This window comes from Urocitellus parryii, chromosome 12, assembly GCF_045843805.1.
Source record: "Urocitellus parryii isolate mUroPar1 chromosome 12, mUroPar1.hap1, whole genome shotgun sequence".
Taxonomy (NCBI): Eukaryota; Metazoa; Chordata; class Mammalia; order Rodentia; family Sciuridae; genus Urocitellus; species Urocitellus parryii.
Window position 1 is genome coordinate 59,582,338 of NC_135542.1, and position 25,743 is coordinate 59,608,080.

A 25,743-nucleotide genomic window follows, 5' to 3' on the forward strand; every position below is an offset into this window, starting at 1 on the left:
GACTTCAAGCCACTGCCTCTGCAGTCACAGCACCTCGGTTACTAAGTGGCGTAAGGAATGTGGACACAGATGCTTTGGAGGAAATTTTAAAAGCCCCCTGATAGTAGGTCCCATATAGACTCTACACACATTATTATGTCAGGGGCAGGCTGCGTAACTGGCCAAAAAAAGCAGAATGGCTGTCATTCCATGGCAGCACAGCATGATCTAGGAAAGTCCTTCTCCCCTCTTTGCCATCATGATCCATCTAATCAGGGAGCACTGCTCACAAACTGTAGAGCAACTAATCTTAGCACTGCAAGAGCAAACAAAAGATACAATAAAAATACTCAAGGCTCTTTAACATATATTATTTTTATATTTATTAAATGCCATTGACATGATTGAATCTGGCAGACCTGTTCGTGATTAGTGATGTATTCATGAATAGCTGTTTCTGGCATCGGCCCTGGAGGACGGTGCACAGGCATGAATAAAACAACAGCGATGGGAAGTGGGCAGTGCAGCAGCAGACGATTTCTTAAGCACCTTAAAGGACTCAAACTCCTTTTAAAGTACACTTCTTCACAGACACATGAAACAAAACATTGAAACATAAAGTGAATACAAGTTTCTGAGAGTGGCAGATGGTTAAAGTGTCAACAGTGGTGAAAAGCAGCAAGCTATAAAATCAGTCATCTTGAGCAGAGGCAATACTATTAACTTAAGCCACAGTAATGCATATTCCAGTGCTGCTGCTTCAAAGGCAGCCCACATTTGTTAAGTTTCAGTCTCTGGACAATACTGATAGGTAACATTTATACTGACAGTCCTCTTATTTTAAAAAAATCTGTGTGTGTTCTTGCCATCACTGAAGAATACCTATAATATAAATCTCCCAATGCTTTAATCTAGTTCTTCAGTGCAATTTGGATGTAGAAAGCCATAAAAACACTAGGCATACAGTCAAGTTAATGAAAAATGTAACTGTCCATGCACAATTGATATTTCTTCACTAAGTTAAGAGAACTTAGATTTATCCCAAAAAAACCTCTAGAATTCAAAAGAGTGCCACAGTTTTCTTGGTTCTATAATATAAAGATTTAGTGAAGTCATGATCTATTAATACTGAATCACAAACCCAAGGTCAAGTGTGATGGGTTTCCAGTAGCAAGAAGGTCATGGTAACCAACTCTCAGAATGTTATGTCCACAGAAGGTAATGCTGCTCTAGGTGGGACACAGAACTAGGGGGAAAAAAGAAAGAAAAAACACTTTAGGTAGGGATGTATCATTTGTATATATTTACAACAAATGCATTTACATTTTATATACATTTAATATGTATATAAAAAGCACCATTGTGTAATGATGATTAAATATTAATGCAAGAATCTTTAAGAGCAAAAATTTTTAAACATTTAAGAGACTACACCAAAAAGTTCTCTCAAAGACACAATAATTAGAATTTCCCAGAAATGAGACACCAAAAGGCCATGTCTCTAAGGGTGCCACAGAAAGATACAAGCTTGTGACTGTAGCCCTGAGGCTTGTAACAAGCACATAGGCAGCCTAGTGAAGTCAAAGGAGGCGAGATTCTGCACACATTTTCATTCCAATCTAGGATGACACAGCAGCAGCAGCCAGATCCACAATTACTGGCCTTGGTATTATTGTTGAAGCGGGGGTGGGGGGGTTGTCAAGGGAGGGGGGATAAGGAGGCTGCAATAAACACAGTAAGCAGGGGTGAGAAGAAACTGAATTAGCCCCCAATGGCACCCATCCTATCCTCCTAGGGCCATGTGAGGCCCTTCTCCACCTTCTCACTTCTGACCTTTGCATTAAAACTAAGGTTACAATATATTAGGCAGTCAAGTCATGGCCATCTGTGTTACTGACAAAAGTCCAGCCGAACAAGGGACAGGAGCATTGTCCCCTTGAGCAACATACCCCTCCAAGGCAATGACTTTTGTTACTAGTCCCTGAAGAAGAGGGACATTGAACAGGCTGTGAATTGCCACAATGGGTGGGAAAGAGCACTTTACTTTACCCAATGTCAGCACCTTCTCCCATACTCGTTACACCCACTTCCTTTTCTGGGCCACAGAACCACTACAGAAGTGGCTTCTTTGCCACCCAGTCCTCACAGCCAGCACAGAGCCAAGACAAAAGCACAAGGCATGCATCACCAGCTCAGCATGAGCAGGTAGGTGCGACACCAGGCTACCCACAGGAGCCAGAGGCCTGGGCAAGAGAAGCAGAAGGGCACAGCGCTGCCTTCCTAGGCAGCGGGGACAGCATCACAACTAAGCCTAGGCATTCAGAGGAAAGAATTAGAAACCCATTTCCCCCAGAGCTCTTCCATGCAGGCAAAGCTCAGGTATAAGATAGCTAAGAATGCTTCCAGAGCACACACTCTGCCCTCCCTTGCGGCAGTGCCGTAGAGACCCGCTGTAATTAAAATGAAGACATGTTCTTTATGTTTGTCTCATTCCTGTTCCACATTAGAAGAACAAACCTCTTCCATACCAATCCAGCTTTCATACCAATGCTAGCACAACACAAAAAGCAAACAAAGATGTCAGGTATGAAAAATAATTCAGATTTAATAGGGAGAAAAGCCAGCCATCAGAAAAACATAGCAAATTTTAGAATCATGTCCATTTACTCTTTTCCACACCCCTGTTAACCCACTAGCAACTGACTCATATTTTTACATCTGTTGAGTCTCCCACAGTGGTAATTATACATTATGAACTTGGAACACCCTTCCCTTTTTAGTAAAGCTATGGATGAAAGAAAGGCCCATGTGAGATACTACACATCTCAGAAATTCTACCCTTTTTTATGCTCAGCTGACAGAGAAGAGAACCCAAAGAAGGAAAATGTTATTGGAAGAGGAGTCCTCAATTCTGATCAAACACCACAAGGTGTATTTTGTGATGTTTTTCAAAATATATTGCATGAATAACTGCTGCTTTTAAAAAATAATTTCATTGAAAGGTATTAGTTTTGCCTATAACTAAACAAGGTCTTAGGTCCCCTTTATCATCCAAATTTTTACTCTTTCCTCAGCAAAATGATACCCTTAACTTCTCTGGTCATCTTCTGCCTCATCAATATTCCCACCCTGTGATCTTGATTTTGTTCCTAAGATTTTTGGCTCATTTTTCACTGTCCTAGACTTATGAAAGTTTTCCCCTTCCGCTCTCTACCCCTGACATTAGTCTTTTTTGCATTCCCTCTGGCATGGTTAACTGGTTTGACTATTTCTTCCTTCATGTGTTCTCAATGACCATCTGTCCTTCTCCCCTTTCTGTGGTCCCCAAGATGACAAGAGACCACTCTTCTCACACTCCCAGGGCCAGCATGTCCACACCTGATGCTCACGTAATTATGGCAGTGTCTTATTAATTTCTCTCTACTACCTCTCTCAGTGTTTTTGTACTTTGGGGTTTTTTGTTATAATGAGGACTGAACCCAAGGGTGCACTACCACTGAGCTATATCCCCAGTCCTTTAAAAATTTTTATTTTAAGACAGGGTCTCTCAATGTTCCTGAGCCTGGCCTTGAACTTGCGATCCTCCTGCCTCAGCCTCCTGAGTTGGTGGGATTACAGGTGTATGACACTGCATCCAGCTACCACTTCCCTCAATGTTTATGATTCAGCTGTAGAAATTATTTCTGGTCTAAGACCTCAAATGAAAGTCAAATTTTGATAACCATAACATTGGTAGAACACATAGTCATGCTATCTATCCTCACTCTGTAGAGTAAGATTAATAAGTTGTGTGTTTGGAAGTTACTTTTCAAATCTATTAATAAGATTATACATTTGCTGACTGATCAAAACTTCCCAATCACTGTCATAATACTATCATAAAACTCACCTTTCAGTATATAGTCAGTTAACAAGCTCGGAACTTTTTCACTGTCGTCCTTCATGGCACGGAGAACTGCAAAATAAAGGAGAAAAGGAAAAAGGCAACAATTTAAAATACAGATAAAGAATAATATTTAATTTCAAATACTGAAGGCTTAATTATATAACTTAATTCATACAAATTAAAGATTATTTGCTGGATAAGGAAATACACCAGGAAAGCTTCAAGAATTTTAATTCAGTAAGTTCTGAGAGTTATTTCCCTGATCTAAAATTTCTAAACACTTGAGGCAGGAAAGAGGAATTAGGTTATTTACATGAAGTCTCTGTTTTTGTCATAAATACTGAATGTGACTAGCTGGATGAGCTGTGTGGATCAGAAGGAACTCAATGCTGCCAATCTCATGAACTAGACAAGCTCTGGACACAGGGATAGTTAGCTATGCTCTTCAGGGACCACGTCTGTCAGACTTCTTAGAAACTTTATAAAAAAAAAATCAAAGGGAGAGATTCAAGATGGCAGGCTAGAGGAAGACTGCATTCCAAGTTGCTCCATGGCCCAGGATTCAAGCAGCAGAAGTATTACTTAGCAAGGTGGTGAAAGAGGGAATTCACTAAAATTCAATACTGGACTGTCACAGTCACTTATAACTCTACTCAGAAATTCAGGTGCACTGAACAAAGAATACGGAAGGGCACACTGGAACCAAGCTGGTTGCATCAGCAGTGGTAGCAATGATTCCCCGCAAAGGGGAGGGATAACCCAGAGAAACGCAGCAGACACATTTGGCACAGAAAAACATGTAGATCAGAAAAGCAGCTGGCCTCAGCTGATCCAGAAACAGCACAGCAAACTGGTGTTTGAAAAGTGCTGTTTCTCAACTGGTAAGCACAGATCTGAGGCAGGAGCCATCTTGTGGAGGCGACACTGTAGCTGTTGCTGCGGGAACCAGATTACAGCAAACATTACCACACTGTTCTGGCAAGTGTCTACCATGTGGCCAGGGTGTACCTAGCAGAAGGTGAGTGAAACTGGCACACAGAAGATTGTAACCAGGTGGGTTCAAGCCAGAAAAATGAAAGGGAGTGCAATTTGCTTTCCCTTTGAGTCTGGTGGTTCAGGTGACCAGCTAAAGAGGGTCAGGAAAGTAAACAGGTGGTACACTGAGGGACTAAGCCTGCAAAGGCCATATTCGTGGGCAGCCCAGTGTATACAGGATTGGCTCCCCTGCCCCATGAGTAGAATTCTTGAGAGGTTCCTGAGATACAAACTCCCAACAGAGATAACATCTGCCTGACCTAGGGGCGTGTTGATCTAATCTCTCCAGAGCAGAGTCCCTAATGCCTGACAAAAGCCAAACATTGGAACTCCCTTCAGAGAACTCTGTAGCAGCTCCACTCTGCAAGCGCTTCAATCTGGTCTGTCCAGGCAAAACTCCAACAGTACTTCCCACTCCATCCTCCCTTATTCTGGTGAGAAGGTAAGTTGAGAACTACAAAAAGGGATTAAAAACCCAAAAAGGGATTAAAAACCCCGAGCCCTGGCTCTTTCTCTCTCTCTCAGTACATAGCCCAAGAAGAGATGGAAAGAAGAAAAGCTGGGCATAGGCAGTGACCATCCATCCTCATTGACTATCTTGACCACCTCAGTGGAACAATTCATTTTTCATTAAGAATCTCTGTGTGTGTGTGTGTGTGTGTGTGTGTGTGTGTGTGCGTGCGCGCACGTGCACGCGCACTTATTTTGCTGATTGGTTTGTAGGTATATACACATATAAGTATCTCTTTTTTTTCTTATTTTTTAGCATTTTTTTACGATAATTATTTTTTTCCTTGTCTTTTCAGAGTTAGGGCTTGCAGTTTCTTTTGGTTTTGATTTGTTTTGGTTTTGTTTGCTTGCTTCTCTTCCTCTCCTTTCTTTCCCCACTAACAGAAACTCTCTTGATCCCTCTTCTCTTTTTCTATTTCTCTCCTTCTTACAACCATCACTTGCTACATCTCTTCTGCATCCTGTCTGAATTTAGAACATTCTAAACTTTCTTCTACCTTCCTGTCACATATTCTCTTAATGAACTGTACTTTCACCATCTTTTAGAATTATTTGGTTGACAAAACTCCTGCCCCTACCATTCATGTTGTTGCCTGTGGATGACATAGTTGATACCTACAGTTTATTTTAATGCCAGATCTAGTTCATGGCTATTCATTGGTTTTGCTGCCAACAACTGCTGATCCCACCATTTCTGTTTTTGTGCTAATGTTGTAGATGTTATGGAGGCACCAGGTATTTGTTCTAATGTTGTCTATGGTTTGCTTTAATTATTGCTCTTGTTTGTTTCCCCCTTTTCTGTGAGATGCTGAGAGCCTACAGGGACATTACATGTTCTCAGGGGAAAGACTCTGCTGCTGAACTAAACCAGCCAAGACAGTGCACCTTGCTCATGCTAAAATCATCCAAACTCAAACTTCAGCTACACCTTAATACAAAAAAAAAAAAAAAAGGAAGAAGAAGAAATAAAAACCCCAAACGAAGAACCAGATGCCAAGCAGGAATGGCTACAGGGTCCCACCCACTCACTACAACTACTACAGCAAAAAGAAAATTAACACAAAAGCTGTGGATATCAGGGGTTTCAACCTAGATGACTCCACGACAGTTTGACAAGTGAAGACTGTGCCCTAAAAAGGTTCACATATCACAGTGAAAGAGAAAACCATTCCAACAGATGCATAAAACCCAATACAGGAATACAAGAGATATGAAAAAAATAAAGTAACACAATTCTTCCTAATTCACCAGCAACTAACTCCAAAGATACGGAAGTGCAAGAAATACCCGATAAACAATTCAAAAGAATGATTACCCTACATACACATATGACTACACAACCAGTGGGATTCTGCATCATGAACAACCAGTAGAATGAGAAATTACACTCCATTTATGTATGATGTGTCAAAGTGCATTCTACTGTCATGTATAACTAATTAGAACAAATTAAAAACAATAAAATAAATAAATAAATGATTATAAAAATGATCGATGAGTTTCAAGAGACACAGAAAAACAACTGAATTCATTTAGGAAGTCAGTACAGGATATGAATGAGAAAAACCAATAAAAGGAGATACAGGTATTGAAAAAGAACCAAATAGATATCTGGAAACAAAAGACAAATCAAATGTTCAGGTGAAAGTCTCTCTAACAGAGTTGAAGACAGAATTGGATGATAAAATAGCCAGCCTTTAGACTACATTAAAGAAAAGAAAATAAATAACCATAGCCAGAATATATAAGAACTCTGGGACAACAGTAAAAGACCAAAGATAAAAATTACTGCAGTCAATTAAGATTGTGAGATGCAGACTAATGAAAATAATAACAGAAAATTTTCCAAACCTTAAAAATGAGAAGGACATCAAGATATAGGAGGCATTCAGAATCCCAAATAGACAAGGTCAAAAGAGAACCTCTCCATGACACTTCATAATTAAAACACCTAACATACAGAATAAGAATAGAATTTTAAAAGGCTCAAGAGAAAAACATCATATCATATTTAGAGGCAAGTCAATCAGAATTATTTCTGATTTCTCAGCACAAACTCTAAAATCCAGGTGGACTTGGAATGATTTGTTCCAAGCCCTGAAAGAAAATAACTGTCAACCAAGATTGCTATATCCAGAAAAGCTATCCTTCACAATTGAAGGAAAATAAAAACCTGCCAAGATAAGCAGAAACTAAAAGAATTCATGACTACTAAACTGACACTAAAGTAAATACTTAAAGAAATACTGCACACAGAAGAAATCTAAAACAAATCGCAGAGCCCACAAATGGACAAATCTCATTTGAAGATTAGCTAAGCAAAGGAGAAACAGGACCAAATTAAACATTAGAAACAAATCAAAATGGCAGGAATAAACATTTCTCTAAATGGTAAATGGTCTCAACTCCCCAATTAAAAGACATAGGCTGGCAGAATAGATTAAAAAATAAGACCCAACTAGATGTTGTTTGCAAGAGACTCACCTTACAGGCAAAGATAGCCACAGGCAGGAATAACTACTTTCATATCTGAAAAAAAAAACTAACTTGAAGCCAAACTTAATCAGAAGAAACCCAGAATGTTACTTCATACAAGTAAAGGGAATGAGTCAATTAAAAAATATAACATAGTGAATGTTTATGCCCCAAATTTTGGTGCTCCTAATTACATAAAACAGACACTATGCAAATTAAAGACTTAGACCACAGTACAATAATACTGGGTGATTTCCACACACCTCTCTCACCAATACATAGGTCATCCAGACATAAACACTCTTCAGACCGGAAAAATAATATAAATCAAATGGACTTAACAGACAACTATAGAATATTTTATCCAACAATAGCCAAATACACTTTCTTTCTAGCTGTTCATGGAACTTTCTCCAAAGCAGCCATATTTTAGGCCACAAAGCAACTCTTAGCAAGTACAAAAAAAAAATTGATATAATTGTTGCATCTTACCTGATCATAATGAAATGCAATTTAAAATTAATGCCAAAAACCTACAGAAACTATATGAACATACGGAAATTGAATAATACACTTTTGAATGATAAATGGGTGATACAAGAAGTCTGGGGAGAAATTTTTTAAACGTTAGAATCAAACAAAAATAGTGATACAAGTTACCAGAACCAATGAGGCACTATGAAAAGTGTTCTAAGATGAAAGTTTATAGCTATCAGTGCTTATATAAGCAAATCAGAAATATCCAAATAACCTCATTAATGATACATCTCAATGCCCTGGAAAAAAACAAGAACAAACCAATTTCAAAATCAGTAGAAGGAAATAATTAAGGTCAGAGCCAAAATCAATGAAATTGAGAATTAAAAAAAAAAAGTACAAAGGATCAATGAAACAGAGCTGGTTCTTTGAAATGGTAAACAAAGATTGGTAAGCCCCCAGCCAAACTAACCAGAAAAAAAAAGAAAGCTGACTCAAATTAATAAAACTAGAAATGAAAATTGAGAAATCACCACAAAAATCACAGAAATATAAAGGATCCTTGGGGACTGTTTTGAAAACTTACATTGAAAAAATTGGAAGACTAAAAGAAATGGATTCATTTCTAGACACAAACAACCTACCAAAATTGAATCAAGAGAACATAGAAAACCTAAACAGACTAATAATTAGCAATGAGATAGAAGCAATACTTAAAAGCCTTCCAACAAAAAGAAGCCCAGAACAAGATGGCTTCTCAGCTGAATTCCACCAGACCTTTAAAGAACTAATGCAGCTCCCCAAATTATTCCATGAAAGAAAAAGAAATGGAATACTTCCAAATCATTCCAAATCACTCATATCCAAACAAGATAAGGACACATCAAGGAAGAAAACTACACACGAATATCCCTGATGAACTTACACGCAAAAATCCTTAATAAATTACTAGCAAATTATATTCAACAACATTAAGAAGATTGTGCATCATGACCAACCTGATTTTATCCCAGGATGCAAGGATACTTTGACACATACGAATCAATAAATGTAATTCTTCACATAAATAGAATCAAGAACAAAAATCATAGTTATCTCAATAAATGCAGAGAATTTTCACAAAATTCAGCACCAATTTATGATTAAAAACATTGAAGAAGCCAGTGACAAAAAGAACCTACCTTACATCATAAAGGCAAACTCAAAGCCAATATCTTAGGGAATGGGGAAAACTTAAAGTATAGCCTTTAAAATCCAGAACAAGACACGGATATCCATTCTCACAAATCCTATTCAATATAGTATTAGAAATTCTAGGCAGAGCAATTAGACAAGAGAAGGAAATAAAAGAGCTAAAAATAGGAAATGAAGAAATCATATACACTACACACACACACACACACACACACAAAAATCTAACCAAAGAGGTGAAAGACTCTACAGTGAAAACTATAGAACATTGAAGAGAGAAACTGAAAAAGACATGAGAAGATGAAAAGAACTCCCATGTTCATGGATTGGCAGAATCAATATTTTTAAAATGGCCATATTACCAAAAGCAATATGTAGATTCATTGAAATTACCATCAAAATACTAATGACATTATTCACAGAACTAGAAAAAACAGTCCTAAAATTAATTTAGAAAAATTAAACACCCAGAATAGCCAAAGCAATTTTATGAAAAAAAAAATGCTGGAGGTATCACAACACCTAACTTCAAATTACAGAGCTATAGAAATAAAAACTTCATGGTACTGACATGAACAGAGACACATAGACCAATGGTACAGAATAGAAGACACAGAGTCAAACTCACACAGATACACTCATCTGATATTTGACAAATGTGGGAGATCAACCTTGCACATGACTGAGTCACACTCCCCAGCTGGGTGCTGAGGCGCTCAGTTACAGAAATGTGGCAGAGCTTTCCCCACTCTTCTTGGGTTCAAGGGTCAGTGTCTCGTGCATGGGTGTGTCTTGCTACAGCCCCATGGGTTAAGCTATGCTCACCTGTTCCTTTATAATATAACCCCTTGCCCTGTTTAGGATAGAATCTTCCATGGAAGTGCCTTGTGTGTGTCCCCTTCTCTTACTGTGCCCCTTGGATGTGGCCTACCCAGGTGTCAGTCAACCTGCTGACAGTGGACATCATGAAGATAGACTCAACCCCCTGAAACCTAACCCCTTGCCTAATTTGAATAGCTTCTCCTCAATAAAAGGGGTCAGCGCATGCTCTCGCTCTCTCTCTTCCTGCAGACCCTTAAGGTCAGAGGAGCTGTCACAGCGACCCCAAAGAAAAAGGTATTTATGTCTCTTGTGTGGTTATTTTGCGCAGCCCAGTTAGCCCAGTTCAACTGGAGAGACCCCTGAGCCTTTCAGTCATGAGAACAGAAACCCGGCAGACAAACATGCCAAAAACTTACATCAGAGGAAAAAAAAACAGCCTTTCTAACAAATGGATGGGAAAACTGGTTATCCATATGCAGAAGAATGATACTAGATCCTATCTCTTACTCTGTACAAAAGTCAACTCAAAATGCATTAAAGACCTAGGAATTAGACAAGAAACTATGCCAACTCTAAGAAGAAAATGTAGGTAGGGTCAAAACTCCAACATATAAGCACAGGAAACAACCTTCTCCATAGGGCCCCTAAAGCTCAGTAGATAATGCTACAAGTTAATAAATGGGATGACATCAAATGAACAAGATTCTGCACAGCAAAAGAAACAATTAAGAATGTAAAGAAAGAACCTACAGATTGGGAGAAAATCATTGCTAGCTACTTGTTTTAGTCAGCTTTTTTACTGCTATGATCAAAAGATATGACAAGAACTACAGAAGCAAAAGTTTATTTGGGGGTTCATAGTTTCAGAGGTTTCAGTCCATAGACAGCTGGCTCCATTCCTTGAGGCTCAAGATGAGGCAGAATATCATGATGGAAGAGTGTGGCAGAGGAAAGCAGCTGGGAACGGATACCAGGAAACAGAGAAAGACTGTCCTCACTACAGTCAAAATACAAACCCAAAAGGAATGCCCCCAATGATCCACCTCTTCCAGCCATATCCTACCCCCAATGATCTACCTCTTCCAGCCACATCCTTCCAGCCACATCCTACCCCCAATGATCTACCTCTTCCAGCCACATCCTACCTGCCTACAATTACCACCCAGTTAATCCCTATCAGTGGATCAATAAACTGATTAGGTTTTTTATTAATCCAGCCATTTTACTTCTCTCTTGCACTGTCTCACACATGAACTTTTGTGGGACACCTCACATCTAAACCATAACACTACTTTTCTGATGGAGGATTAATATCCAGCATATATAAATAACTCAAAATACTTACTATCAAAAACCTCAGATAATCCAATTAATAAAAGGACTAAACAGACCCCTCTCCAAACAAGTAGTCAAAAAAAAGCCAACAAATTTAGGAAAAGATGTTCAACACTGTTAGCAATTCGGGAAATCATATCAAAACTACACTGTAGTTTCATCTTACTCCAGGTAGAATGGCAGCCATCAAGAATACAAACAAGAAATGTTGGAGAAGATGTAAAGAAAAAGAAGCACTTTCACATTGGGAGATTGTAAATTAATACAACCACTATGAAAATCAGTATGGAGGTTCCTCAAAAGTCTAGGAATGGAACATAGGCATACCTATGTTTATAGCAACACAATTTGCAATAGCAAAACTATGGAACCAGCCTAGCTATTCATCAGTGACTGAATGGATAAAGAAAGTATGGTCCACATACACAATGGAGGGTTTTTTTCACTTTTTAAAATTTGTTCTTCTTAAATATACATGACAGTAGAGTGTATTTTGACATATTATACGTACATGGAGCATAACTTATTCTAATTAGGATCCCATTCTTTGGTTGTACATGATGTGGAGTTTTACTGATAGTGTAATTCATATATGAACATAGGAAAGTTATGTCCAATTCACTCTATTATCTTTCCTATTCCTATCCCCCCTCTCTTCCCTTTATTCCCCTTTGTCTAATCTACCGAACTTCTATTCTTCCCTCCCCACATTCTTGGTAGATTAGCATCTGCATATTAGAAAGAACATTTGACTTTTTTGGGGGGAACTGTCTTATTTCTGTTAGCATGGCAGTCTCCAGGTCTATCCATCTAGCTGAAAATGGCATAATTTCATTGTTTTTTAAGGCTGAGTAATATTCCATATATATACATACTGGCTCCATTCCTTGAGGCTCAAGGTAAGGCAGAGAATCATATATATATGGAATAATAATATATATGGAATAATAATATATATGGAATAATAATATATATGGAATAATAATATATATATGGAATATTACTCAGCCTTAAATAATATATCACATTTTCTCTATCCATTCATCGGTTGAAGGGCACTTAGGTCAGTTCCATAGCTTAGCTATTGTGAATTAAGCTGCTGTAAACATTAATGTGGCTGTGTCACTGTAGTAGGCTAAGTCCTTTGGGTACATACTGAGAAATGGGATAACTGAGTCAAATGATGGTTCCATTCCACGTTTTCTGAAGAATCCCTACACTATTTTCCAGAGCAAGTACACCAATTTGCAGTCCCACCATCAATGTATATGAGTGTACCTTTTTCCCCACATTCTTCTTATCAACATTTATTGTTACTTGTATTCTTGATAACTGCCATTCTGATTAGAATGAAATGAAATCTCAGTGTAGTTTTAATTTTTATTTCTCTAACTGCTAGAGATGTTGAACTTTTTTTATATATATATTTTTGGCCATTTGTATTTCTTCTGTGAAGTGCCTGTTCAGTTCCTTTGCCCATTCTATTGATTGGGTTATTTGGTTTTTTGGTGTTAAGTTTCTTGAGTTCTTTATATATCTTGGAGATTAATGCTTTATCTAGGGTGCAGGTGGCAAAGATTTTGTCCCATCCTATAAGCTCTTTTTTCACATTCTTGATTATTTCCTTTGTTATGAAGAAGCTTTTTCATTTGATACCATCCCATTTGTTGATTCTTGATTTTACTTCTTGCCCTTTAGGAGTCTTGTTGAGGAATTCAGTTCCTAACCTGATGAAAATTTTGGCCTACATTTTCTTCTCGCAGGCACAGGGTCTCTGGTCTAATGCCTACAACCTTGATCCACTTTGAGTTGAATTTTGTGCAGAGAGAGAGATAAGGGTTAAATTTCATTCTACTACATGTGGATTTCCAGTTTTCCCAGCACAATTTGTTGATGAGGCTATCTTTTTCTCCAATGTATGTTTACGGGGACTTTGTCTAGTACAAGATAACTGTAATTTTATGGGTTTTCTCTGTGTCTTCTATTCTGTTCCATTGGTCTTCATTTCTGTTTTGGTACCAATGCCATGCTGCTTTTGTTAATATAGCTCTCTGTATAATTTAAGTTCTGGTACACAATGGAGTTTAGCCATAAATAAGAATGAAATTATGTCATTTGCAGGAAAATGATGGAACTTGGGAACATTATGTTAAGTGAAATAAGCCAAACTCAGAAAGTCTCTCAAATGTGGAAGCTAAAGAGAAAAAAGGAAAAGACAGCCTAGGAGGGATCTCATGAATATTGAAGGGAGATCAGTAGACTAGAAGGAAGGGACGAAGTAAAGGGAGGAGGGGAAAGAAAGTAGAAATACTAAGGGGTGATACCAGCCAAATTATATGGTTATACTGTGTACATGTATGAATATTATGTACTCAACGTTATGTACAACTATATGCATAAAAATGGATAAAAATTTATTTTCCATTGTAATATGTGATTTATTTGCTCAAGTTATGGATGAATATTGATTATTAACAAAATCCTCCAGAAAGATGGCTTTTTGTTAGGAAAACAAAAGATGAAAAGCAGCACAGATTTCCATGAAGCAGCACCCACTGGCTGCGCAGCGCCTTCTTACTACCTTACTACCTATTTGTTCTCTGGTGAGGAGAAACCTATGGGAATCAGCCTCATTCCAAAGGGAACCTTTGGCTTTTTCGTGCCCCTCCAATGCTAGGCATTAAACTCAGAGCCTGGTGCATGCCAGATAAACACTCTACACTGAGCAATGTCCCAAGCCTAACAATTTTATCTTCTTAGTAAAGACCAAAATAGAAAAAATAACCACTCGCTTTTTTGTTTTTTAAATTCGAAAATCCAGGTAGAGGAAAAACTCACAAATATTATACTTTAACAGTGACTGGCAATTCAGACTTTCTCCAGAACATCCTGGTGAAAATACCTTACTATATTTCCCTAGTTCTATGACAAGACAATATAGTTTAACTGTCACTCTTTCTGCCCACCACTTCCTTAATTATGTGACTTTGAGCAAGTTACTTAACCATTCTGTCCACCAACTTCCTCATCTGTAAAATGAGAATAATTAAATCTATCTCAAAGGCTCACATGAGGATTAATTACTCATGCAGATATAAAGGACATATAATACCAGGTATTAACCATAATGAACACCACTAAACAATTGTGATTCTGATGCTATTCTTACTGCACCTGTGATCCCCTTCTAACAGCTTTTATGAGGAAGGTTATATATCCACACTGTGATTGCTTCCAGAGATTTTCTCTTGACTAATATGTACATGTGGTGACAGCAGAGGCTCTGGTCCTCCCCAAAGTTATGATGAAATAACCACTTTTTTCACTTTCAAAGTGAAGGTCATCCTTCCATCTGTTGCCTTCACAATACTGTCACCATAACTGTCTCAAGTTGGCCTTCATTCTCTCACCCACAGATGTCCTAAAACTCTGTCAATCTATGAAGACGTCAATTAGCCTCAGGACATTTTGATGACAGAATTGCAATGACTTTGGCTGATTCCTAATCTGAGACGCTGGGGCCTCTCAGGCTTGTGAGCAGTATCCATGTTCCCTTCTTTAGAGTAATATTATGTTCAGCATTTACACTTCTAATCATGTTTTAGAATTTTTTTAACTTCTATATAAAATCACATACAAAAGCCAGACTCATTAAATGTAGAGTTGCCTATGAATCAAGAGAACTGACCGGTTAATTAACCATCCCCTGTGTGATCTCAGACACTCATAAATTTGCAAGCCTTTCCTGAAAATTATAGGTCTGGCCACTCGGTTAATCCCTTGGTTCTTTATCCTGGACTGACTAAATGGCTTGATTTACCCATATCTAAATACAAAAAAAAAAAAAAAAAAAAAAAATTAAAGTATTGTTCAGCAAAGAAAAAGAAAAAAATCTTCAGATTTAATTCAGGCAAGCAGGGAGTAAATAGGGTACCATACCCACTCTTCTTCTAGTCATCCCTTGCCTGTACCTCCATGTCCTGAATTTCCAAAATAAATATCTTCATTAATATCTACCCATGTCATACTCTTTAATTTGGCTTCTTCCTAACTAGCAATTATCATAAATATCTACTATTAGAACCTGATTAGTAAATTTAATCCCTTCATTTTAAGGGCAAACACAATAGGACCAATTGATTGTGACTTACCCCAAATCACCCATAATTTCCTTCTCATGAGATAAGTGGAGGAAATATTTTTCTGCTAGTTTTTCAATGAGAATGTAAGTGACTTCCAGATATCCCAGAAAATAACAGGGACAGAACCAGAATTCCTGGCTCCTTTATGGCTATAATAAGATAAATATATGTAAGCATTACAAGTTATTTTAAAATGCCAGCCCCTTAAAGGTAGAATATCTTTGCTTGCTTTATTCACTAAAGTATCCCAAGTGCTAAGAAAATGGCCTGGTACAGAGCAGGCCTTTACCAAATGTTTGCTGTGTGAATGCATGTCATGAAAACATCACTATCAATTTATGTTCTAATTGTAACTACCACCTTGGTTTCTACACTCATAAGAAAGGACACTGCTCACTATAAATCTCTCCTATCCAGTTACTAATTAAGTTACATAAGACCCACATAAATGTTTATATTCTTATTGAAGAGGTGATGGAGAGTCAAGTTACATTTTTCCCAAAACATGTAGCTCATACGTATTCAAGTAAGAAAAACAAAGAATTACAAATGGACACTAGCACTGGTGTTGGTTTGTGTTGCTGCTGCTTTTAGTTTCACTTTTATAACAATAAATAATGACACCCATCATTATCTTATCCCGACAAAACAAACAATAACAAAACCAGGCAACTAAGACCAAGGATTTAAGAATCAGCAAAGTAAATCAGGTAACGTTTAATTTTGTCTTTGCTCACTTTTTGTTAATATTTGAAGATCTTCAACAGATGGTGGTCCATTGTTTTTCTCATAGGGAATGACTGTTGTCAAATACTGCCAAGTCAAAAAAGAAAAAAAAATCATAAATCTGAATTAACTTGCCTGCAGAAAAAAAAAAATGACACAGTTAACATCTATTTTGCAACACAAAACAAAACATAAGCTCAACACACGCATTATCTTTCAGCTGGAGCTCATATATTTGCCTACCTCTGCTTCCTACAAGTCCATATTAACAAAAATAACCAGTTTTTTGCATTTCAGTTATTGAAAATTTCACAGGACTAGGTCTGAGGATGATTCACTCAGTTTGTTAATTTTTAAAATGAAGTATTATCTAACATTGTTCCTGCATGTTTTTCAACACATTTTAAAATAGTAAAGGAAAACATAGTTTTAACAACTCTGCACAGAAAAATAATTTTCAACAGCCAAATAATTCTGTTTCAGATCATTCTTATTCTTGCTGAACAAAATAGTTAACATGAATAACATGTCAACTTAAAAAACAACCACCTTCTTCCTTCCAGAATCTACCAAAGACATACCCAAAGAATTTCTGCAGCATATTATTACTAAATTATTGTGTAAGTAATTATAAATATTTTTAGATATTAAAGGTGATGAGAAAAGCAAAAGGAGAGAATGGTCTAAGCAGGGAAATGAATAATAAAAATTAATGTCTGAATGAGACAAAGTGCTTAGTTCACTACCTGAAAAATTTACAAGTATCAAGTTATATTCTAAAACTATATCCACTGAGAGCATAATCTGAATATGACTGTCCAGATTCTCCTATTATGACCACCCCACCACATGTATATATGGTTCAGTGCCATTTGCATAAGCTAATGTAGAAAGCTAGGGGTGTGTACTTGGAATCTCTTTAGCCCCACCCATTAGTTAGCCTCATGCCCTAAATCTCAGCCCTACTCCTAATCCTTACTTAATTGATAAAACTGAAAATAAGATCAAAAATTTGATTAACAATGACTAGACCCTGAAGTCCAGAAACATAATAAAAATGAATTGTTCAATCTTTAAGAAACTTAGTACTCCACATTTCCTGAACAGACTTCTTCAAGGTGAGGCCCACCTAAATAAGCAAATATGTGTCTTTGTAAAGAACACACAAAAGGCCAGAAATGCACCTTCCTAGGGCTTCACTGGCAATACATGTGTCAAGCATCTTGGAGAAGCCTGGGGAACCTGTGCCTCAGTTGTCGGCTGGCTGGCTATGCTTCCAGGCCTCTTGCCCCACTCCCATGTATTGGGTTGGTCTGGAAACTATTTCTCCTTTTTGTGAGCTTCGGGAAGTGGGAGGCATCAGAATAAAAATAAAAATTCAACTGTCCCTTCTCTTTATGAGTTGCAAATGTCCATGTGAACCTGCCCTCTTTAATATGGATTAGCTTACATCTTAAGTAACACACAGGAACCTTTGGTGAAAACTCTAGGCAATTTGATTCTTTGGAGAAATTGCCTACAAGCCACATTCTGCCTACCTTCTTAACCTTTGCTCAAGAGCTAACTTTAAAAAGTTCTTTTGAAGTGAAAATTTCAAATGGTAAAAGATAATTTTAAGCACACTCATTAATATAAACTATTTCTCATGTTTGTGATGGTCCTTTCAATCAAATATAATGTGAATAAAAAGCAAATTGCTACACATTTGACTGGATAGTCATACAATGTATAATTCTGTATAAATGATGTCGAATGCCTCACGACCAACAAGTGAATTGGCTGACTATATAACACCTTAAAAAAACACATACATTTTATTTAAGAGGTAAAATATGCTTTCTACACTTCCCCCCCCCAAAAAAAACTTATTTCCCCACCAAAATAAGATCTTGTTTCTTAAATATTTTGAATTAGTGCATCATATTCTAGTTTTGTTATATTCACAGTCAGGGTTTTCTACACATGCAATTCATTATGTCAATACATTAATATCTATTTGTTTAGAGACAGAAGTGAGAAATGGAGCTCTGATGCATGTTTTCAGAATGCACTTGGTCTATTTTTAATTTGGAAAGTGCTTTTTCCCTCAAGGGAAATTCTGTTCATTATCAAGACTGTACATATAATGAACTTTTATTTCTCTCTTTTAAGCAATGGTCTTAGTAAATTAGTAAAACTGCCAGCTTTCATGATCTTCACTTACACAAAAAAATGAAAAAGCAGAGAATGAGGAAAATAAGGATAACCAAGCACCTGTTTCTCTCCACCTGAATTTCCAAAGGTGTGGCGGAAGCCATTCTGAATGACATTTGAGATCCCTTCCATGCTGAAGCGCTAAAGGCGGCAATATAAGGCCAGGAAGAAAAGGACAGAGAAAGAAGTTCAGAGACTATTAGTAGTGTACCATGATGATTTATGTGACCAAGAGACAAGCAGTTAGAAAATGCCACTACTCATTCAGATAAAGCAGACAAAATCATGCTGTCTTTAAAACGTTTTTGCTTCCATTCCTTTGTAAGTCCAACCCAGAAGCAACTGTTTTTATGCTACTATATTATGAAGATTTTTGCTGACATAGCCAATAAATACATTTGTTTTAATACAAACATTGTCATATTTGCTTGACACACAATTTGCCATGTAATTTGAAGATACCTTTTGATATTGTTTACCTACATTTTATCAAAAGTCTAAAAACTTAATATTAAGAGTATGCATATTTTCAGCTTAAGTTTGTATATTTCCACCATCAGTTTGGAGAACACTAACCTAACATTTGGCAAATGAAAATGCTTTTACTTTGGAGAGTTGATTATTGCTTCCCACTCACTCTGTAGGCACCTGTCATTGCCTTCATGAAGAAAATGTGAATTGGAAGATGGCACATGCTTCCTGGGGAGCAGAGTGGATCCATTTGCTAGCTGGGCCCCCAAAAATTTCTGCGGAGACTTTCCACTCCGTTTCTAGGAAACAGTTCTAGTTTCTTTCTCCCAGCAACTGCCAAGACTTCCTAGAATTCACTGGACTGAAAAGGGAATATTTTTTTTTTCCTAAACTACTTATCTTGATTTGTAACCAGTCTACAATGTCAAAAGGCTCAGTGAAAAGAGTCCAGTGGCACCTCAATGGCAGCCGAGTCAAAGACCTTAGATGGATTCTTGCAGCATGACTAATGGAGGGGAAAGGCACCGTGAAAGGAAGCTACAGCCTGATTCACCCATGACTCCTTTCCCTGGAATTTTATAAGGGGAAGTCGAACCAGTAAACACATTTAAGGAGTCAACATAAAGACTATTTCACCAAGCCCCAAGGAGTAGAAGAAAGGAAACCAAGGTAGTCTCTCTATCTTCAACAAATATATAGTTCCAGGGATTTTCCAAGTGTGGCCCAGGGACACCCAGCACAGCCCCTGAAATTCTCTCAAGAGTTCATGAACTCAAAATTATTTTCTTAATATTACCAAGATAAAACTGATCTTCATCACCCTTTATCTCTCATGATTTAGAGTGAAATATTCCAAATGACAGATTGAATGCAGAAACAGATTGAGAATCTAGTTGCCTTTAATCAAGCCAGACATTAATAAGATTGACAAAAATGTACAGGAATGACATTTTTCTCACTATTTTTTTAAATAGTAATCTTAATTAAAATATGCTATTTATATAATAATTTATTGTTGGTATCCTCAACTAATATTTTAAAAAATTTTTAATTATAATTTCTAATACAGTAAGTATTGAAAAATATAACACATATAAGCTGAGCTTTCTGGGGTCCTCAATAAATTTTAAGAGTTTAAATAAGTCCTAACAGCAAAAAGCTAATAAATGCCAAAAAACTGAGTGCTTGCTGTACCTCTGTGTCATTCACACCACTCAGTGGTATTGTTGGAAATCTGTGAGCCACACTTGCCCCACTTGTGAGAGCTCACATACTTCACTTCTCTTCCTTCACCATCCTTCTCCCTACCCAGTCCTTCCCAGGTCTGAATCTGCGCACCAGTTTTGTTTTAGCAAGAATCAAATGTCTGGTCAAGATACTTTGACCACTCTTCACTTTTGATGGAAAGAGCTAGTTTTACACAAAACAAAATAAAACAAAAATATACATAACTATTTTTATAGATTTTCCACATGCTATTATATAATTTGTTCACACTTTTTAAAACAAATTATCCAAAGAATTAACATCATAGTCTCTCTAGTCTGCTATAAAAATTTAGGAAACTATTTTCAAATAAACAAGTCAGTACTTTTTTTAAAAAAATGCTTTCATCAAATATATTTCCTTTGAAAAGCAACAAACAGAAAAATACTTAATTTTAGTCTACATTACCTGGTTCCAATATTTATGGGCATGTTAAAAGCTATACACAAATTCACACAATCTCCACCAAAGTGAAAAATTTTAGAATTCACATGTTAAGAAACTAAGGTATACTTTTATATTTGGACAGCACACTACAAAAATGGTAATTTACTTTACCATTCAGACACCTAATTGTTTAAATTCATAAGACGCATATGTGATTTAGGTTTTCCTCATTAAATACTCAATTGTGGACACTGTTGAACCATTTCAACTACTAGAAACCCAGCAACTTATGAAAGGTGTCTTTCATGCAACGAGAACTTGAGGCTGAGTAGAAATAAGTGGAAATATATTCATGGGAGACCATGGCAACCTTGAAAAATACAAAACTACCAACTGATGCTGGTGAAGAAAGTGCAAGGCAAGGCCTCTCAGCAGCTCCACCGATGGTGCCAAGTCAGCAGCTGCAGCCAACCAGGCCCATGGGCTCCTGACCTGTCATCAGCCACCAGATGAATCAGGGCAGCAGTGGGGCAGCCAGCAAAGTTTAACTGCTTCTTGTTCCACTGGGAGAATTACAGAACAAGAAAATTAGAAGTTTCTGAGGGTTGTGGGGAGGACAACTAACAGATATGGCTGGAAACTTTCCTCTACGAAATGCTCCAGTTGCCATGAGTTCCTGCCTCCCCAGAAACCATGCAGTAACAATTTTCTCCCTTTACTGCATTCTAAAATTCTCTCTCTCTACTGGCTCTTTCCCAATGGCAACTTTACATTCTCAAATCCTCAACCTACTTCCTCTCCCCAGAGTTTCCTGAAACAGCTCTTCCCACTGTCATTTCTTTGACACTCAAGTCCACTTGAGACCTCTCTAAGACATCAGGAATGCCCGCTCCCTGACCTTCCTTCTCTCTGGATGCTCAATAACATACTCTCCTGGATTTCTCCCTGCCCTGGCCCTCTAGCTGCTGCTTCTCAGGGATGCTTTTCTTGTTACTCATATCTTACAGGTCAGAGTTCCCCAGGACTCTTCCCTATTTTTTTCTCTCATGCACACTACCATTCAATAGTTTCAGTGTGCCTCCATTAATCCACAGCTCCATTTTCCTAAGACTAGCAAAGTGCTTAGAACAGGACTGGTATCTGGTAAGGGCTCAGTAAATATTCACAATCTTTACTGTCCTTCCCCCTAAGCTTTTGATTTGCATGTTCGACATCCAATTGGATATCTGTACATATTATATGTTAAATTTGTATTTATTAAATGTTTAATGGCCCACTGGATATGTCTATATTCCTGTATTTCTAAAATTTATGTCCAAAACTGAATTCATCCTCCTCTTCCATACCAAAAAAGAACCTGTTTGTCCTTCAGCATCCTATACCTCTCTTACTCATTTACTCATTCTTTCAATATACTGAGTGAGATACTATTCCAGGTAAGAGGGATGCAAAGTGAACATACCAGCTAAGGCCCCGCTGACCTAATATTCCTATGTATTGGAGGTAAAGAAAGTAAAACAAATAAATGAACTAGATGACTGCAAATAACACGTGCCCTGGCAATACCTCAAAGAGTGCAATTAAAAACTGGATGAATACTTTATACCAGGAAGTCTTACTTAATAAGATTGACAAAATGTACAGCAATGACATTTTTGGAAGGAAGTCAGAGAAAAGCTCTCTGAGGAGGTGACACCATCCCAGATGAGACACAGCAAACAATGGATAAAGGAGATCCTCTTGGATAACCAAAAGCAGCCAAACTGGCCTGCCACAGAGCTCACTCTGCTACCTGTCCACAGGAGTCTTGCTGCTTTTATCCAGCAGGCTGTAAAGGTAACTATCAGTGAGTCCATGCCATGCTTCTGCCAATGGGTTTCTACTGCACCAACCCGCTCCTCTCCCCTGCTTTGTTTGCAGGGTGTGCTGGAATGGCTAGCTTTACCTCTGGATCACAGGGGCTTTACCCAGAGCTGATGGAAAGGAGGACAACTCTCAAAGATACTGAACTTGAGGCTAAATCCAATCACTGTTGAGGAAACCTACGCACCTTCCTTGGAGAAGGGGGCCAGATACTTCAGATCTCTCTGTGAGATATCCAGGATTGTGGACACCATGTTCTCCCACATGTTTTACCTATGCTTACCCAAGTCAATGGTTAACTACGTCCCTAATTTCCCCTTCCCCTGGTGTCCCAACCAACCATTCAACCTCATCATTACCTTGGAAAGACTACCATTTTTCCATCCCTACTGTGAATTCCTTGGTCAATTCTTACCTGAATGATCACAACAGTCTCCTAATCAACTCCTTATCTCTAGCTGAGTCCTTCCAACTAGTTCTCCCTGAAACTTCTGAAGTCCCACTGCCAAAAGACAGATCTCAACATGTAACTACCCTACTTAAAACCCCTTTTTTGTTTCCTCTAGTCTTTAATAAAGGCCAAAGCCTTAGAAATGCCACACAAACCATCTATATGCTGGCTTCCAGTTTTCAACTTCTGTAGCATTTTCATGAGTCACCTCCTCCCTCATCTTCCAGATTTCTCCCCTATTTCTAGCTCCAGTCATAATCAATGATATGTAGTCCCCCAGATGTCCCTAACTGGCACTTCCAGGTGGCTGCACACACCACTCCCTCTGTTCTCTTTCTGCTTGTCCCCTCCTTGTTACACCTGTTCTTGGGATTCAACTCAGCTACTCCAGACCCCTAAAACAAGTGATGACAGAGTGATACATGCACACCTCTGCCACAGAACAGTGCCAGATACAGAAAACACTAAAAACCAGTAGCAGTTTGGAGTACAGCAATTTTCACACTACACTTGGTTTTTCAACCTTGATACTACTGACACCTTAAACTAGAATAGTTCTTTGTGGTAGGGGCAGATCTGTGAGTTGCAGAATGTCCACCAGTATGTCTGGCCTCTACTCACCAAGGTATCAGTGCCACTGTCCCCCAACTTCCCCACCTCGCTCAGCTGTGATAATGATAAATGTTTTCAAACACTGACTGATGGCCATGTTGAGAATCACCACACTAAAATATGCTAGATGGTTTGTCATCCTTATAGATAACACCACAGCCCTGGAGATGTGTAACTTACTCTGAATCCTTAACATCTATGCCTGGAATATAACTGGGGATCAAAAAATGTTTGTAGATATATTGGGGGGCAGGGGGTGGTTCAAATGATCCTCCTGCCTCAGCCTCCTAAGTAGCTGGGACAACAGGCACATGTCACTGTGCCTAGCCAATAAAGATATTTTTAATGGGAGCTACCTGGCATGAAATCTGGGGGGAAAAAAATAGAGAAAGTAAAAAACAAAAGTTTTAGTTAATTCACCTCAGTTCTCAAAATCTTCAAGGACAGAAATAAGGCCAGATGAGATACTTCTTTTGTATGTTCCAAAAAGCACAAGCCAGTCCTCAGTATGTAGGAGGCATCTGATCTAACAGTCTTTTACTTAAACTGCAAAATTCTACTGGAATTACTAGCAATACTGGTGAAATAATTGTAGATTTTTGTATGAAAACAGGAGTCACACCTGAGTCAAAAGTATTTGGAATTATAAAAAATTTTAGTATCAACTTTGACTGAAAAATGCTGGCAAAGAAATCAGAGATCTGGGTTCCCTCCTAGTTCTATCACTAACTGTAACACAAGCACAGTCACTAACCTGCTAAGGCCTGTGTCCTCACAGGAAAGGAGAGGATTAAATGTTACATTATAAATTCTATAAATCAAGGAATCACCTCAATCAGAAAGATACATTATGTTTTAAGAAGGAAAACCAACGTACCCCCCTCCCCTCTTCACACACACACTATAATACAGAACTAAAAAGTCACATGAGAACTACAGAATGGTAGACCTGCACAGCCAAGAAGGCACATGCAGAGCTGTCTACTCCAGTGGCTTCATTTTCTCATGAGGACATGAGGACATTTTGAAGAGAGACTAGGTCTTATTCATCTCTCCATCCGGGCAATGTGCAGAGAGCCTGGTCATAGCAAGCATTTGTAAAGAACTGCTAAGCTGTCACAGACATTTGTAATGTCTCCTAACTCCAGAGCCCAAGAGTCTCAGAGCCTTTGATCTTTGCACCATAGCATGAGGCCTCTTACTCCTTGCAGGAGAGAAGGGGGCAAAAAGAAGAACCAAAGGTGAAAATAATGTAAGTGTGAACAGAGAACAATGACATGACAAGACATGAAGTTATTGGTCAAAGGAGCAAACATCAGAATTTTGAAAAGTTCCACTGAAGAATCTAGTCTAGGAAATCAACACAAGATCAATAAAGTAAGCTACAACAGTACTGCTGGCGTGGAACAACTAAGAACGAAGCCCCTGGGATAGCAAAGAGTAGCTCCAGAGTAGCAAGGAAGACCAAAGAAGTTGAGAAAGATGAAGGAATAGAAAGGCAGAGTCAGTGAGAGTAGGAAGAACCAGGAAGAAAGCTCTGCAGAGCACATGATGGGTCCGGCTTTACAACTGTCCATAAATTCCAAAAAAATCATACACCCTTCTGGAAGGCAAAATGAATTTTAAAATGATAAAACCTCAGAGGCAGATTAAATTTACTTTTTAGTAAACGTCACCTCATTTAGAAACACTACATTTACAACCTTGAGAGCAGATGCACTATTATTAGGTGCTTATGGGCTTTACTGGGCCAGAGGGAAGGTTTTTCTCTATGCCTAAAATTTTATAGCCGGGGGAGAAAAGGGATGAGGGAGGCAGTGGGGGAGGGGAATCATTTCTTTGCTAAGCATGTCTCAAGGTCAAAGTACCACAGATAGGCCAAAGCAGTGCGATAAGGTCCCAGGGTTATGGATACTGAGTAA

At 38.1% G+C, this 25,743-nt stretch overlaps 1 protein-coding gene across 2 annotated transcripts in view; it reads right to left on the reverse strand.

Moving 5' to 3' along the window:
• Positions 1–347: 347 nt before the first annotated feature.
• Positions 348–25,743, reverse strand: part of Fez2 (fasciculation and elongation protein zeta 2) — a 48,643-nt gene continuing 23,247 nt past the window's right edge. The window contains exons 6-9 of one of the 2 annotated variants that reach the window (XM_026405882.2): positions 18,832–18,912; positions 16,590–16,665; positions 3,869–3,934; positions 348–1,225 (exon numbers count right to left, since the gene is read on the reverse strand). In XM_026405882.2, coding sequence (XP_026261667.1) covers positions 1,209–1,225; positions 3,869–3,934; positions 16,590–16,665; positions 18,832–18,912 — 240 coding nt within the window. In that variant the 3' untranslated portion in view covers positions 348–1,208. The remainder of the gene's footprint in view (positions 1,226–3,868; positions 3,935–16,589; positions 16,666–18,831; positions 18,913–25,743) is intronic. The other variant, XM_026405883.2, reaches the window with a different exon arrangement.